Source organism: Pan troglodytes, chromosome Y (assembly GCF_028858775.2).
Source record: "Pan troglodytes isolate AG18354 chromosome Y, NHGRI_mPanTro3-v2.0_pri, whole genome shotgun sequence".
Lineage (NCBI taxonomy): Eukaryota > Metazoa > Chordata > Mammalia > Primates > Hominidae > Pan > Pan troglodytes.
Window position 1 is genome coordinate 9,531,753 of NC_072422.2, and position 17,366 is coordinate 9,549,118.

General features: G+C 34.6%; 1 protein-coding gene across 6 annotated transcripts in view; it reads left to right on the forward strand.

Annotated features, from left to right (window-relative positions):
• The window catches only part of LOC749905 (deleted in azoospermia protein 1), a 69,445-nt gene that overhangs the window by 20,324 nt on the left and 31,755 nt on the right, over positions 1-17,366 (forward strand). For all 6 annotated transcript variants that reach the window (XR_010155013.1, XR_008542164.2, XM_063805060.1 and 3 more), the window contains 7 exons: positions 7,931-8,077; positions 8,355-8,446; positions 9,007-9,058; positions 9,495-9,558; positions 9,648-9,787; positions 13,626-13,697; positions 16,006-16,077. Coding sequence is in view for 4 of the 6 variants with exons in the window: in XM_063805060.1 (XP_063661130.1) it covers positions 7,931-8,077; positions 8,355-8,446; positions 9,007-9,058; positions 9,495-9,558; positions 9,648-9,787; positions 13,626-13,697; positions 16,006-16,077 (639 nt within the window). In the remaining 2 variants the exon portion in view is untranslated. The remainder of the gene's footprint in view (positions 1-7,930; positions 8,078-8,354; positions 8,447-9,006; positions 9,059-9,494; positions 9,559-9,647; positions 9,788-13,625; positions 13,698-16,005; positions 16,078-17,366) is intronic.

A 17,366-nucleotide genomic window follows, 5' to 3' on the forward strand; every position in this document is an offset into this window, starting at 1 on the left:
TCTTAATAGAGCCTTATCACCAGCGTAAGAAATAACTTCTGGGTGGGCATAAGTACACAGTATAAATATGGTGGACTTTGGCCGGTGCAACAGTCACTTGTTTTGTGATTTGTCTCTTCCCCCTCCCCGCCCAAAGGGTAGCACTTGACAGAGAATATTTGTTTCTTCGTGTCAGTCATTCATTTAGAAATCTGTATTTCTGTATGTAGAAAAATAATTACCATTTCAAGGTTTTTCGTATTTTTGTTATTTTGGGAATGATATTGCTTTCTAGTTAAAAAAAAAACAAACAAACACATTTTACCGTATTAATCCATTCTTTCTGTAAACTTTATTCTCGGCTTATTCTCCTTATCCAAACTCACCAGGTCAGGTCATCACTGGGTATCAGTTGCCTGTGTATAATTATCAGGTGATTGAAGAGGGAGTAAAATGATTTACTTTCAGCTACTATTGAGGCCTTCAACTTGCTTATACAAATTGCTTGAATAGGTTGTCGTTTTAAACTAGTGAACTGTACCTAAAATTTAAGAAATCACTTAGAATTAGTGTAATGAGGACCTCTGTTTTATTTAGAAGTGATGAAATAAGATTTTGACAGGAGGGTACTTAGCAATAACTTTTCTGCAGAACAGTTTCTGAGATTTGGTGTTCCCTTCTTTGTTTCAGCATGTATTTTGTTATCTTTGCTGTCAAAGAGCTGAAACATCCAGACTGACTTTCATGAATCTTGTAGAGATACAGAGTGAAATAAAAGCTTTACCGAATTCTTAGAGCACAGAATTCCAATTGTATTTTTATTTTAGCTTGCTGCTTCATGATAGCAGTTCTCTGGGTCTCTTTTCAACGGTACAACTATTATCTGTGACCCATAATTGTATCTGTGGTAACAAATTCAAAGAATTAATATCTTTGAGGGTTCCACAATTCTATTTCCATAAAATTGGGAAAAAGGTGAGGTTTTCTGTGTAGAAGTAACAACAAGAACTTTGGGGATTAGAAACCTAAAGTACTTCTTTTTTCTATTCTGTTTCTTTTATTATAACAAAGGAGCCATCATGATAAATACTCCAATATTATGTATCTCATGTGTTTTTGAAAAAGTACAGGAATATTTGAATAATATTGGTTTCCTTTTTTTTTTTTTTTTTTTTCAAGTTGCCACCACAGTGGCCTGTTGGGGAGCAAAGGAGTTACGCTGTGCCTCAGATAAAGTGAATGCGCCGAACCTATACTCCCTGTTCTTTCTTTTTTTTCTATGTCATATATGCCTATAAATTTTTTAAATCGTTCTTTGTATTAATGTGGCACATTTTGTTACTTTCTTTTTAACCCAATTTTAAACTCCTATGGGAGCAACAGTGCCTTTTTCTCTGTCAGGTTTTTGCATGCTTAAGGAATGGCTCGTACACATAATGATAAGAATTCAGTAACTTTTTGATAGACTATACACTCCATGAAAGGTAGTATTAATAGTGGCTTTAGAATGAGCATGTATCTGCCTGGAATCTGCCTCTGGCTTTACCCTCCGTAAAAAAAAAAAAAAAAAAAAAAAAAAAAAAAAAAAAGTGTTTAAGAGGAACAGAAATGTTTTGCTATTAATTACTCTTAAATAAGAGTAGGAAGAAAAAAGAGTATTACCTCTAAAACACCCGAACTGCTTTCCCCCCACATAACTAGTTCCGAAAATATTTGAAAGCAGCTGTCTTTGTGTGTCTGCCTAGTTTATTCTTCCCGAAGGTTAGCAATTCATCCAGCTGTTCTTTACTTGCAATGATTTCCAGACGTCTCCTCATATAGATTGCTGACTTCTGGATATATTCTGGTTCTGGAATGGGTAGATTTCTGATGTGTTTTACTATATTTATAAATCCCATGAGTTTCGGGCATGTGATTTCTCTGATGCTGGTTACCTTGATATTTAAAGTAGGATTTGACATACTCTGTCACTTACTGGGGATAAGTAACGTTTATTTTCTTTTTAGTTTGTTTTATTGATGTCTTAGTTTAAAAGACATTTTCTTTGATGGAAAATAAAGTAACAAAATAGTGGTGAAATAGTTCTTCAGTGTCTCTCGTTTGTTGACGTTTTCCATGTGCTTGAAACAGGTAGGGTATACCTCTGCTTCTTTTTTGTCCTCTGAACGATGACTAGAAAAAAAGCCCTGTTTCTCACATTTACGGTGAGCCATTATGTAATCTGGGTGTATTCATGTGTGATGCTACGTATAGTTTTCAATCAGTAAGTATTTATTGAAACGTAGAAGACACCATACTGTCTCTTTTCCAGCTGTGGATCATATACTGCCCTTAGTTTTTTGAAATGAAGTACGGAAAAAGCCGTAACATTTGTAGGAGAACTTCATATTACCCTATAATATTGTCAAATAGAAAACCCTTTAGAAGTATTTTAACAAAGAAATAGCAAATGGATTAATTTAACTTACAGTTGAAGTCTGTCTTAATAGAGCCTTATCACCAGCGTAAGAAATAACTTCTGGGCGGGCGTAAGTACACAGTATAAATAAGGTAAACTTGTCTGGTGAAATAGTCCCTTCTTTTGTCATTTGTCTGTTCCCCTTCCCCAGCCAAAGGGCCTCACTTGACAGAATATTTCTTTCTTCATAAAATCAGTCACTCATTTAGAATTCTGCAGTGCTGTATATAGAAAAGTAATGTTTTAAAACTTTTTCATAGTTTTTTATATTGGGAATAGTATTTCTAATTAACAAAATCTTTTACCGTATTCATTCATTCTTACTGTAAACTTTATTTATAGGCACACACTACTTACCCAAATTCAGCAGTTCACGGCATCACTAGATATCATTTGCCTGTATATAATTATCAGGTAATTTAAGAGGGAGTAAAATGATTTACTTTCAGATATTATTGAGCCCTTTGTTTATACAAATTGCTTGAATAGTTTGCCATTTTAAAGAAGTGAAATGTACCTAAAATTTAAGACAACACTTCAAATTAGTCTAGAATGAAGGCCTCTGTATTATTTAGAAGTAATTGAGTAATATTTTGACAGGAGTGTACTTAGCAAAAACTTTAATGTAGAATCGTTTTTTGAGATTTGGTGTCCCCTTCTATATTGTAGCATGTGTTTTTTTTTTTTTTTTTTTTTTTTAATCTTTGCCGTCAAATAGCCGAAACATCCAGACTGACTTTTATCAGTTTTTTAGAGAGACAGAGTGAAATAAAATTATTACCCACTTTTTAGAGCACAGAATTTGAATTATATTTTTATTTTAGCTGGCTGCTTCACAATAGTAGTCCTCTGTGTCTCTTTTCATAGATATGACTGTATATATGACCCATGATCATATCTATGGTAATACATTCAAAGAACTAATATCCTCGAGATTTCCACAATACCAACCCCAGAAAATTGGGAAAAAGTTGAGGTTTTACATATAGAAGTAACAACAAGAACGTCAGGGATTAGAAACTTGAAGTAATTCTTTTTTCCATTCTGTTTCTTTTATTATAATAACAAATTAAAGGAACCAGCGTATGTACTTCAATGTTGTGTTATCTCATGTGTTTTTGAAAATGTGAAGGAATATTTGGATGATTTTTGTTTCCTGTCTCTACTAAAAATACAGAAAAATTAGCCAGGCGTGGTGGCGCACACTTGTAATCCCAGCTACTCGGGAGGCTGAGGCAGCAGAATCACGTGATCCTGGGGCGCAGATTGCTGTGAGCTGAGATTGTGCCACTGCACTCCAGCCTAGGCGGCAAAGAGAGACTCAGTCTCAAAAAGAACAACGCTGTGAATATCTTTGTGTAAATATCTTGGCACGCTTGTACTATTAATTTCTTGAGATGAATTGCTATAAGTGGAATTGCTAGGTGAAAGCACTTTGCCCCTTGTATAACAATTTTATAATGAATTCTCCTTTTTAGTATAGTGGTGAGTATCCCCGCTTATCAAATTATGATACAGCTTTTCCAAAGTACTCTTGGTAAATCACGTATTAGTATTTTCTCACTGATGGTGTGTAGAGTGCTCTCTTTTCCACACCCATTCCAGTGAAAGTTACTAGTATTTTTTAAATTGTCAGCCTAATAGCTGGAAAATATTACATTATGTTGATGTGCACTTTTAAAAATCGTCATTGAAGTTGATCATTGATCTTTAGCTTTTTAAAAATTACCTTTTTAATTTTATTTTCTTACTGATTCATAAGAATACTTTGTATTAGTATTCACTTTTGTCATACACAGTGGAAAACATATGTAGGAGTAATAAGGAGGTGCCCTGGTGCCCTTACCTCATTCCTACTTTCAATTGAGTTGACTCAACTATTTCACTTGTAAGCTTGATGATAGGGTAGAATGAGATTGATAGAAAATAAGATTCCTCTACCTCTAGTTTACTTGGGTTTTTAAAAAATTTAAATTATGAGTGCTGTATTTTATCAAATGATTTTCAGTGATGAACTAAAGTAATGTATCCTGCGAATGGAGTATTCTTGCATTCCCAATGTAAACTTAGACTCTTTATATACTGCTGGAATTTTGCATTTGTGTTGAGGGCAGGGATGGATCATCTGGATGAGGCTTTGTTACCTATATGCTTTTAGCTTTGTAAAACGCGTTGAGAAATACCTTATTCCTCATTGAAAATAGAGTTTCTGCATAGCATTCTTCTATTATCTGTGGCCGCAACCCATTTTTCAGGTCTCATGTATACTTTTGCTTTCTTGTGTTTTCTTGCTTTGTTTTGCCAGGATTGTTTATTGCTTGAATTTCATCCTCCCCACGCACCACTCCCCGAGAATCTGCTCTTTGATTTGCTTAAGGTTTTGATTCTGATTTTCATGTCATATTTTCTTAATTTTATCACTCTCTTTATTTGCTTCTCTTCTATTGCTGTGAATGTAACTTTGCTGACTACAAATGATAGACTTTTTCCTGGTCAGTTTATATAAGTATCAGTTTGCTGACAGGTTGACATAGTAATTGAATTAGATAATACTGGCAAAGGAGCTGACATGCCAGAAGTTTAAATAACGATAATTTTTTTGCAGCCTATAGCTGTCGTTGTCACTTGGTTGTCCACATGTAACAAGGAATGTAGTTGCCCTATGTAGCAGTGAGAGTTGCGTGTATGATGGTGTTGAAGCTCACCCCTGTTTACTATTGCAACATTTCTCATTTGAAAATTCAACAACTCACTTGAAGATACGGTTAAGAAAATTACTTCTTTAATGCAGTTTGTTTTCAGGATGCCATTGACGGTTACGATGGTACTTTCTTTAAAATTAAACGTTGGCTTATCCGAAGCATTCATTTATATTTTTGGCCGTAGTTTAAAACTAACCAAAGATTGTCTATTGATTGTGGATTTTTATATATGCGTTATATAATTATGTATAAGTACACAGTCGGAATTGAACAATCCCTGCTACTCGAGCCATGGTAAAAGTGAAGTACATTGCAGAAAACGAAGTACATTGCTTAACCTTGTTAGCTTTGAGCGCCACCTGCTGACTGAGGACTAGGACATGATCATTACTTCCTTAATTTAAAGTATTATGACGCTATTAAAGAGATTCAGTGAATTTTATATGTACGATTCCAGTTAAGCAGGTAGCCGGTTTGTAAGATCCAAGCTAAAGTCAAACTTCTTAATCATATCAAGTGCCTTTTTTCTTCTTTACCAAACTACGGTTATTTCGAGTATCCAAATGAGTATGAGAATCAGAAGAGACACCCGAGGTCTTTTCCGGCCATTCGTTTTCAAGCAAGGAAGCTGAAACCGAGGTCATGAAAAGATTCACTTTAGTGAGCGATGGAAATCAGGTTCTTCCCAAAGAAGAATTTTCCTCTTCAATTCTTGTGGCACGGTGACAAGGTTTCTTAACCAGACCCTTTTCAAATTGCGCACCAAATACTTCCTTGTTGTAGGAGGCTGTCTTTACACTGTAGGATGCGCAGTAGTGTGCCTGGCCTTCGGCCCATCAGATTCCAGGAATACATCTCAGTTGTGACAGCCAATCTCTAAACGTCGCTAAATGCCCCTGGGGCTCAAAAATCTTGCCCAGTTGAGAATCAGTGCATTTCCATAACCTCTCATAGTCTGACACAGTTTTCTGCCAGATGTTACATTTCTAAATTAGAATACATCCAAACACTATGGTGCCGAGACAATACTGTCATATAGCTTGTTTATCAAGGAAACACATACCCAAAGTTCATCCACAAATCAAGGGGGAATTGGAAAGGAGAAAAAGAAACTACAAGAATTTCAGAATTTGTTTTGTTTTGTTTTATTCTGTTTGGGATTTCTGAATGAACGGAGAAGGAATTGGTAAATTGTCTATAGGGAAGGGAGATCTAATCAGGTTCCCAGTAGTTCAAGGTAGTGCAGCTTAATGTCATTTGGAAAAAAACAGTAATGTGAGACATTTTTGAAAGGGAAAACTTTAAAAACAGTGTTTTAAATTTTTCTTTCACATCATTGTCATGAAATAACGCTGTTAAAGGAAAGAATTAGGACTTAGTTACAAACCCAAAATAGCAAGTACAAGCACGAAAGAATAGAGAAATGCAGTAACCTCGGCTTTAGTTGATTTGACAATTTAGATTTCATCTCTAGTAAAGCTGTGTAGAATCAGTAACTTCTAGGCTCTAATTAACAAAGCAGGAACCCTCCTTTCTTATTAACTTCTGTAACATTACTGTGTTCAAAAAGATAACACAGTTTCTTTTGTCTTTTGTTTTCTTTCAGACAGGTATATGTGTAATAGCTTTCTCTTTTGCAGCATTTTGTACTGACATTTGTGAAGTCAACAGCACTTCACCAATGATTTTTAAATTAATGATGTGTCATAGTTTCCTGATGTGTCAGTTAGTTCTTAATTAAAATTTTCTCAAAATAAGTCAGCTAAATAGTGAAGCCAAAAAAGAAACTTGAAAACAAATCGGCTGAAAATAAATTCAAATAACAGGACACTAAGTTACATTGGCACACCACTTGTACCACTTTATACGTACAAAATGAATTCACAGATGTGATCTCATGTCATTCTCAAAGCACTTTGCCCACAGATACGTAGCTGGCAAGTAGGTGGCTTATAACCACTTACCTGTAAGGGACATAAACCTAGACCTCCTGACTGAATTAATTTTTGTTTCACTATGCTATATTGTTTCTCCAACGTATGTATTACTTATGAATACTACTTCAGAAAATTTTACATTAACCTTAGAGTCTGCTGTGGAAAGAATAAAGACAGTTCTGATCAGAATCTAGAAAATTAGTGAGTTATATGTCTTTGTTTTTTTATCTGAAAATAAAGATGGTATCATTTATATCTATCAGCCCACTGTGAAAATCAGAATTATCAGTCAGACTGATTCCGTGTTACTCAGGAAGTAAAATGTTATTTCAAAAGATGCTTTGAACACCCTAGCGTTAGGGAAGAGGATTGCAACAAATTGGTTTAAAACGTTGAGGCTTATTTTCTTTTTGGTGGGGCTTTTTTTTTTTTTTTTTTTTTAAGATTTATCTTTAGTCTACTCAGTAAAGTGAAAAGTTGTTTATGAATATAGAACAGGATGATTTTAATAACTTTAATTTTTACAAATCTAAACTCTCTAGTTTTGGGTGTCTTTTTTAACTACTTCACACAGTACTTTCACAAATACTAAATGGGTATTCTTCCACAGCATTATACAAGACTCGGTGATGAGCGGCACTAGGTTTAAGAAAGTACTGTATCCTTCGGTTAAAATTCCATGCTGATGTACTCTGATAAGTTTAAATCCTGAGCCTGAACTGAGCTGCACTGGTGACTAATTTACAATGAAAGTAATTTATATAAAATATACTTAAAATACAAAAATGGTATTTCACATTACGTATGGGTTTTGCCTGCATACGTAATTATGATGTCTGCTTTCCAAATTACAGTCTGCTGCCAATCCTGAGACTCCAAACTCAACCATCTCCAGAGAGGCCAGCACCCAGTCTTCATCAGCTGCAGCTAGCCAAGGCTGGGTGTTACCAGAAGGCAAAATCGTGCCAAACACTGTTTTTGTTGGTGGAATTGATGATAGGGTATTGTATTCGTACCTCATTTTTACCTTAAAATACATCATGAACAATGGGATTTGGGCCCTGTTACAAACTTAAATGTTTTTTTTTTGTACTTCCTGGAGGTTTAGAATTGCTTTTAGGTTTGACCCATAGGTACTAAAAATATCTTTGACAAAGGGCTGCTGGTCATTCGGGGATAAATGGGGGAGAAATTTCCACCTCATGGTAGTAAAATTGTAGTAAAGTTGAAATTTTTGAATGCTGAATTTTTACTCTGACGTTCAATTCTTTTCCATAGACGGATGAAACTGAGATTAGAAGCTTCTTTGGTAGATACGGTTCAGTGAAAGAAGTGAAGAGAATCAGGAATCGAACTGGTGTGTCCAAAGGGTGAGTAATCTTATCAAAAATATGTGAACTCCAGTCACCTATTCTATAAGTATCAGACAAGACTTCAAAACTGATATTCTGACCCTTGTATAAATGAAATATTCTGCAGTGTTAATTTCTTTCACGTAGGGGATAAAAGGCTATTACCAGTTCTTCTATTTGACCATTTTTCTAATGTTTGTTTTTAAATGTCTCCAGTTTCTATTTCATACAGATGAGTTAATCAGTCTTCTCAAATAATTGTTTTCTTCATACACTGCACAGCATCTTAAATTTTAACCACCTTGTCTTAGACAGTAAGCTAAATTCAGGTTCACAGATATGAATTCTTTGTTAGTCAATAAAGTTTTCACACTGCCCTAATCCTAGCACATTTTGACATAGTTCTGCTTAAGAAAAAGTGGTATTTGTAGAGGATCTGTCATGTACATCTTAGCAAACACTTATCATGGTATACTATTCGTCTTTTGTCATGATCACTTCTGTATATAGAAGAGTAGAACTTCTGAACCACGTGCTGTATGATGGTGATTTTATGCTTCATTTGTCTGCCTTTATAGCTATGGATTTGTTTCGTTTGTTAATGACGTGGATGTCCAGAAGATAGTAGGAGTAAGTAATCTAATAGAAAAATCTCTTATTTATCTTATTGCTACAACGTTTAGTGTCAGTGATATACTCGGACTTGTGTAAAATTTGGGGAAAGACAGACTTCCTGTTCAAAATCCAAACTCAGAGTAACCTCACATAGCTTGTTTGATCCTGCTTATTTTTGACTGGACACCTAGTTTCATGAACTACAGACAGGAAGGGTTGGAGACAGGGTGATGGAAAGTTTTTGATCAACTTTCACTTGATGCCTCTTGACACTGATTAGAGTAGTAAGGGTAAGTAAGGTAGCTTCGTGATGACAAATTTTAATTTGGTGCGTGGTTGTCCCCGACCTTCTATGATGCTAGGTACTTTAGAAGACTTCAGGTGTTTACCCAAGTCTTGGAAGCTAACACTTGAAAATTGATTCTAGTTTTGTTAACGGTTCTATTTTCAGTCACAGATACATTTCCATGGTAAAAAGCTGAAGCTGGGCCCTGCAATCAGGAAACAAAAGTTATGTGAGTAGGAAACGAAATTGTTCTTTTTTGACCCGTGTAGCTTTTCAAATAACTAAAAATAGGCTTTTTTCTTCTTGCTTTTTAAAAAGGTGCTCGTCATGTGCAGCCACGTCCTTTGGTAGTTAATCCTCCTCCTCCACCACAGTTTCAGAACGTCCGGCGGAATCCAAACACTGAAACCTACCTGCAGCCCCACATCACGCCGAGTCCTATAACTCAGCACGTTCAGGTAAGAACTGCTTATGTTCCTGTTCTCTTGTTTATTGTAGTCATCCTTCCCTCTGTGGAATTGTATCTACACTTTCCATAGTAAGTGGCAATAGAATCCCTGTTTGAACAGTGTGAGTAACGGGAAATCTGTTACTTTTGTTAGAAATTTCTTATTCTTCGTGTTCGTCATTTGAGCTAAGAATCTTCTGTATACTTGGCGAAGCTTTCTCTTAGAAATGACCTCTGTAGACACATGAACAAATCTCTTCCTATCTCTGCCTCTTTCACCTCATATAACTAGTTCCTAAAGTATTTGGAAGCAGCCCTCCTTATGTGTCTGCCTAGTTTATTGTTCTCTAAGGTTAGCAGTTAACCTAGCTATTCTTTACTTGCAATGATTTCCAGATGCCTCCTCATATAAATTGCTTGACTTCTGGGTACATTCTGGTTCTGGGATGGGTAGATTTCTGATCTCTTTTGCTCTATCTAGAAATCCCGTGAGTTTCTGGCATGTAATTTCTCTGATGCTGGTTGCTTTGATATTTAAAGTAGGATTTGACATACTCTTGTCACTTACTGGTGATAAATAACGTTTAGTTTGTTCTTCGTTCATTTTATTTATGTGTTAGTTTAAAAGAGATTTTCTTCGATGGAAAATAAAGTAACCAAATAGTAGTGAATTAGTTCTTCAGTGTCTCTCATTTGTTGACATTTTCCGTGTACTTGAAACGTGTAGGGTCCACCTCTTCTTCTTTTTCCTTCTCTGAGCAATGGCTAGAAGAAAAGCCCTACTTGTTTGTAGCATTTACTGTGAGCCATTACTGAATGTGGGTGTATTGATGAATGATGCTACCTGTATGTTTTTAATCAGTAAGTATTTATTGAAAAGTAGAAGACATTATACTGTCTCTTTTCCAGCTGTGGCTTATTTACTGCCCTTAATTTGTGGAAATGAAGTACAGAGAAAGCCGTAACATCTGTCGAAGAACTACAGTATTACCCTATAATATCGTCAGATAGCAAACAGTCTAGAAGTATTTTGGCAGAGAAAGAGCAAATGTATTATTTTAACTTACGTTGAAATCTGTCTTAATAGAGCCTTATCACCAGCGTAAGAAATAACTTCTGGGTGGGCATAAGTACACAGTATAAATATGGTGGACTTTGGCCGGTGCAACAGTCACTTGTTTTGTGATTTGTCTCTTCCCCCTCCCCGCCCAAAGGGTAGCACTTGACAGAGAATATTTGTTTCTTCGTGTCAGTCATTCATTTAGAAATCTGTATTTCTGTATGTAGAAAAATAATTACCATTTCAAGGTTTTTCGTATTTTTGTTATTTTGGGAATGATATTGCTTTCTAGTTAAAAAAAAACAAACAAACACATTTTACCGTATTAATCCATTCTTTCTGTAAACTTTATTCTCGGCTTATTCTCCTTATCCAAACTCACCAGGTCAGGTCATCACTGGGTATCAGTTGCCTGTGTATAATTATCAGGTGATTGAAGAGGGAGTAAAATGATTTACTTTCAGCTACTATTGAGGCCTTCAACTTGCTTATACAAATTGCTTGAATAGGTTGTCGTTTTAAACTAGTGAACTGTACCTAAAATTTAAGAAATCACTTAGAATTAGTGTAATGAGGACCTCTGTTTTATTTAGAAGTGATGAAATAAGATTTTGACAGGAGGGTACTTAGCAATAACTTTTCTGCAGAACAGTTTCTGAGATTTGGTGTTCCCTTCTTTGTTTCAGCATGTATTTTGTTATCTTTGCTGTCAAAGAGCTGAAACATCCAGACTGACTTTCATGAATCTTGTAGAGATACAGAGTGAAATAAAAGCTTTACCGAATTCTTAGAGCACAGAATTCCAATTGTATTTTTATTTTAGCTTGCTGCTTCATGATAGCAGTTCTCTGGGTCTCTTTTCAACGGTACAACTATTATCTGTGACCCATAATTGTATCTGTGGTAACAAATTCAAAGAATTAATATCTTTGAGGGTTCCACAATTCTATTTCCATAAAATTGGGAAAAAGGTGAGGTTTTCTGTGTAGAAGTAACAACAAGAACTTTGGGGATTAGAAACCTAAAGTACTTCTTTTTTCTATTCTGTTTCTTTTATTATAACAAAGGAGCCATCATGATAAATACTCCAATATTATGTAACTCATGTGTTTTTGAAAATGTGTAGGAGTATTTAAATAATTTTGGTTACTTTTTTTTTTTAATTTAAGGTTCCACTGCACTGGCCCGTTGGGGCGCAAAGGAGTTATGTTGTTCCTCTGGTTAAGCGAATTAGTGAAACATATACTTGCTCTTCTTTCTTGATTTTTTTGTGTGGCACATATGCCTATAAATATTTTTAATGATTCTTTATATTGATGTGTTAACGTTTTGTTAGTTTCTTTTTAACCCAATTATAATCTCCCATGGGAGCAACAGTGCCTTTTTCTCTCTCAGGTTTTTGTATGCTTAAGCAATGGCTTCTCCAAATAATGACAAGTGTTCAGTTTCTTTTCGATAGATTATTTAATCTAAGAAAGGTAGTCCTAATGTGGCTTTATCTAAGAAAGGTAGTATTAATTTGGCTTTAGAATAGCATGTATCTGATGAGAATCTGCATCTGGATGTACCAACCGTAAAAAATTTCATAAAGAGAAACAGAAATGTTTTGCTGTTAATTACTCTTAAATAAGAATAGGATTAAAAAGAGTATTACCTCTATAACACCTGAGCTGCTTTCCCCCATATAACTAAAATATTTAAAAGCAGTTCTCCTCATGTGTCTGCCTGCTTTATTCTTCTCTAAGTTTAGCAGTTAATCCAGGTATTCTTTATTTGAAATGATTTCCAGATGCCTCTGCATATTAAATTGCTGACTTCCAGATATATTCTGGTTCTGGAATGGGTAGATTTCTGATATGTTTTAGGTATCTGTAAATCCCGTCAGTTTCTGGCATGTAATGTCTCTGATCCTTGTTAGTTTGCTATTTAAAGTAGATTTGACATATTCTGTCACTTACTGGTGGTAAATAACGTTTATTTTCTTCTTAGTTCATTTTATTTATATCTTAGTTTAAAAGACATTTTCTTTGATGGAAAATAAAATAACAGAATAGTAGTGAAGTAGTTATATTCAGTGTTTCTCATTTGTTGACATTTTCCCTGTACTTGAAACATGTATGGTATACCTCATCTTCTTTTTCCTTCTCTGAACAATGGCTGGAATAAACGCCCTACTTCTATCATTTACTGTGAGCCATTACTGAATCTGGGTGTATTGATGCATGCTGCTTACCTGTATGTGTTGAAACAATAAGTATTTATTGAAACATATGAGACATTATACTATCTCTTTTCCAGTATTGGATTATATACTGCATTTAGTTTTTCAACATGAAGTACAGAAAACGCCGTAAATTCTGTAGAACTACGTATTACCTTATAATATTGTCAAATACACATCAGTCTGGAAGCATTTTTACAGGGAAATAGCAAATGTATTAATTTAACTTACATTGAACTCTGTCTTAATGCAGCCTTATCACCAGTGCAAGAAATAACTTCTGGGTGGGCATAAGTACACAATAGAAGTAAGGTTAACTGCCCGGTGAAATAGCCAGTTCTTTTGACATTTGTCTGTTCCCCCTCCACGCCCAACCATAGCACTTGACCGAGAATAATACGTTCTTCATAAATCAGTCAGTCACTTACAATTCTACATTGTTGCATATAGAAAAATAATTAGTATTTCAGAGTTTTTAATACTTTTGTTATATTGGGACTAATTCTTCCTAATTAAAAATAATGTTTTAACGTATTAATTCATTCTTTCTGTATAATTTATTTTCAGGAATATCCCACTTATCCAGATTCAGCATTTCAGGTCACCACTGGATATCAGTTGCCTGTATATAATTATCAGGTAATGTAAGAGGGAGTAAAATGATTTGCTTTCAGGTATTATTGGGGCCTTTAACTTGTTTATACAAATTTCCTGAATAGTTGGTCATTTTAAACTAGTGAAGTGTACCTAAAATTTAAGGAAACACTTAGAATTAGTGTAGAATGAAGACGTCTGTCTTATTTAGAAGTAATGAAGTAGTATTTTGAGAGGAATACACCTGGCAATAACATTTCTGTAGAAGAGATTTCTGAGATGTGGTGTTCTCTCCTTTATTTCTGGATGTAGTTTTCATCTTTACTGTGAAATAGCTGAATGAAACATCCAAACTGACTTTCATGAATTTTCTTAGGGAGATAGAGTGAAATAAATTTATGCTGCACTTTTCAGAGCACAGAATCCCAATTACATTTTCATTTTAGCTGGCTGTTTGACGATAGTAATTCTCTGGATCTCTTTTCATAGATACAAGTATATCTATGACCCATAATTATATCTATGGAAATAAACTGAAAGAGGTAGTATCTTTGAGGTTTCCACATTGCCAACTCCTGAAAATTTGGAGAAAGGTGAAGTTTCAAATATAAAAGTAACAAGAATGTCATGGACTAGAAACATAAAGTACTTAAGTTTTCCTTTCTGTTACTTTTATTATAATAAAAAAGGAGACAGCCGGATAAAGACTTCAATATTGTGTTTCTCATGAGTTTTTGAAAATGTGTAGGAATACTTTAATAGTTTTGGTGTCCTTTTTTTTTTTTTTTTAAAGGTGCCACCATAGGGGCCTATTGGGGAGCAAAGGGATTCCGTTCTTGACGTTAAGTGAATTAGCCAAACATAGACTTCCTGTTCATTCTTGATTTTTTTCCATGTCCTATATGCCTATAAATATTTTTGAGTGATTCTTTATATTAATTTTTTTGTTGTTGTTTCTTTCTTGTGAACCCGATTACGAACTCCCATCGGATCAAGAGTGCCTTTTTTGCCCTCAGGTTTTTATGTGCTTAAGCAATGGCAGGTCCACATAATGATAGACTATATAATCACAGAAAAGTGGTATTCACTTGACTTTAGAATTAGCACGTATCTGCCAAGAATCTGCCTCTGGCTTTACCAGCAATAGAAAATTTATAGAAGAGAAACAGAATTGCTTTGCTGTTAATGACACTTAAATAAGAACAGGAGTGAACGAGAGTATTACCTCCAAATCACCGGAGCTGCTTTCCCCCTTATAACCAGTTCCTAAAGTGAATGAAAGCAGCTCTCCTTATGTGTCTGCCTACTTTATTCTGCGGTAAGTTTAGCAGTTCATCTAGCTGTCCTTTATTTGAAATGATTTCCAGATGCCTCCTCATATAAATTGCTGACTTCTGGATATTTCCTGGTTCTGGAACGAGTAGATTTCTGATGTGGTTTAGTATATATATGTAAACCCCATGAGCTTCTGGCATCTAATTTCTCTGATCCTGGTTACATTGATATTTAAAGTAGGGTTTGACATACTCTGTCACCTACTGTTGATAAATAACGTTTATATTCTTCTTAGTTCATTTTATTGACGTGTTAGCTTAAAAGACATTTTCTTTGACGGAAAATGAAGTAACAAAATAATAGTGAAATAGTTCTGCAGTGTCTCTAATTTGTTGATATTTTCCATGTACTTGAAACATGTATGGTATACCTCTTCTTTTTCCTTCTCTGAACAATGGCTAGAAAAAAAGTCCTACTTTTTTCTGTGATTTACTGTGAGGCATTACTGATTCTGGGTGTATTCATGTATGCTGCTACCTGTATGTTTTCAAAGAATAAGAATTTCTTGAAACATATAAGACATTATACTTTCTCTTGTCCAGTATTGGATTATAGACTGCACTTAGTTTTTTGGAATGAAGTACAGACAAAGCCATAACATCTGTACAACTACATATTACCCTACAATATTGTCTGATACAAAACAGTCTAGAAATATTCTTACAGAGAAATTGCAAATGTATTAACTTACATTGCAATCTGTCTTAATGGAGCCTTATCACCAGTGAGAGAAATAACTTCTGGGTATGAATAAGTACACAGTATAAGGTAAACTTTGGTGAAGTAGTGAATTCTTTTGTCATTTGTTCCCCCTTCACACCCAAAGTGTAGCACTTGAAATAGAATCTTTCTTTCTTCATGAAGTCAGTCAGTCATTTGGAATTCTGCATTGTTGTATGTAGAAAAACGATATTTTACCTTTTTTAATAGCTTTGTTATATGGGGAATTGTATTTCTTTGTAATTTTAAAAAGTGGCTTACCATATTCATTTTTTTTTCTGCAAACCTTTCTTTTCAGGCATTTCCTGCTTATCCAAGTTCACCATTTCAGGTCACCACTGGATATCAGTTGCCTGTATATAATTATCAGGTAATGTAAGAAGGAGTAAAATGATTTACTTTCAGGTATTATTGAGGCATTTAACTTGTTTATACAAATTTCCTGAATAAGTTGGTCATTTTAAACTAGTGAAGTGTACCTAAAATTTAAGGAAACACTTAGAATTAGTGTAGAATGAAGACGTCTGTCTTATTTAGAATTAATGAAGTAGTATTTTGAGAGGAATATACCTGGCAATAACTTTTCTGTAGAAGAGATTTCTGAGATGTGGTGTTCTCTCCTTTATTTCTGGATGTAGTTTTCATCTTTACTGTGAAATAGCTGAATGAAACATCCAAACTGACTTTCATGAATTTTCTTAGGGAGATAGAGTGAAATAAATTTATGCTGCACTTTTCAGAGCACAGAATCCCAATTACACTTTCATTTTAGCTGGCTGTTTGAAGATAGTAATTCTCTGGATCTCTTTTCATAGATACAAGTATATCTATGACCCGTAATTATATCTATGGAAATAAACTGAAAGAGGTAGTATCTTTGAGGTTTCCACATTGCCCGCTCCCGAAAATTTGGAGAGAGGTGAAGTTTCAAATATAAAAGTAACAAGAATGTCATGGACTAGAAACATAAAGTACTTAAGTTTTCCTTTCTGTTACTTTTATTATAATGAAAAAGGAGACAGCCGGATAAGTACTTCAATGTTGTATTTCTCATGTGTTTTTGAAAATGTGTAGGAATATTTATAATACTTTTGGTGTCCTTTTTTTTGCTTTCTTTTTTTTTTTTTTTTTTTTTAAGATGCCACCATAAGGTCCTGTTGGGGAGCAAAGGGATTATATTTTCCTTGACGTTAAGTGAATTAGCCAAACATAGACTTCCTGTTCATTCTTGATTTTTTTCCATGTCATATATGCCTATAAATATTTTTAAGTGATTCTTTATATTAATTTTTTTGTTGTTGTTACTTTCTTGTTAACCCAATTATGAACTCCCATGGGAGCAAGAGTGCCTTTTTTGCCCTCAGATTTTTATGTGCTTAAGCAATGGCAGTTCCACATAATGATAGACTATATAATCACAGAAAGGTAGTATTCACTTGACTTTAGAATTAGCGTGTATCTGCCTAGAATCTGCCTCTGGCTTTACCAGCAATAGAAAATTTATAGAAGAGAAACAGAATTGCTTTGTTGTTAATTACGCTTAAATAAGAATAGGAGTAAACGAGAGTATTACCGCCAAGTCACCGGAGCTGCTTTCCCCCTTATAACCAGTTCCTAAAGTGAATGAAAGCAGCTCCCCTTATGTGTCTGCCTACTTTA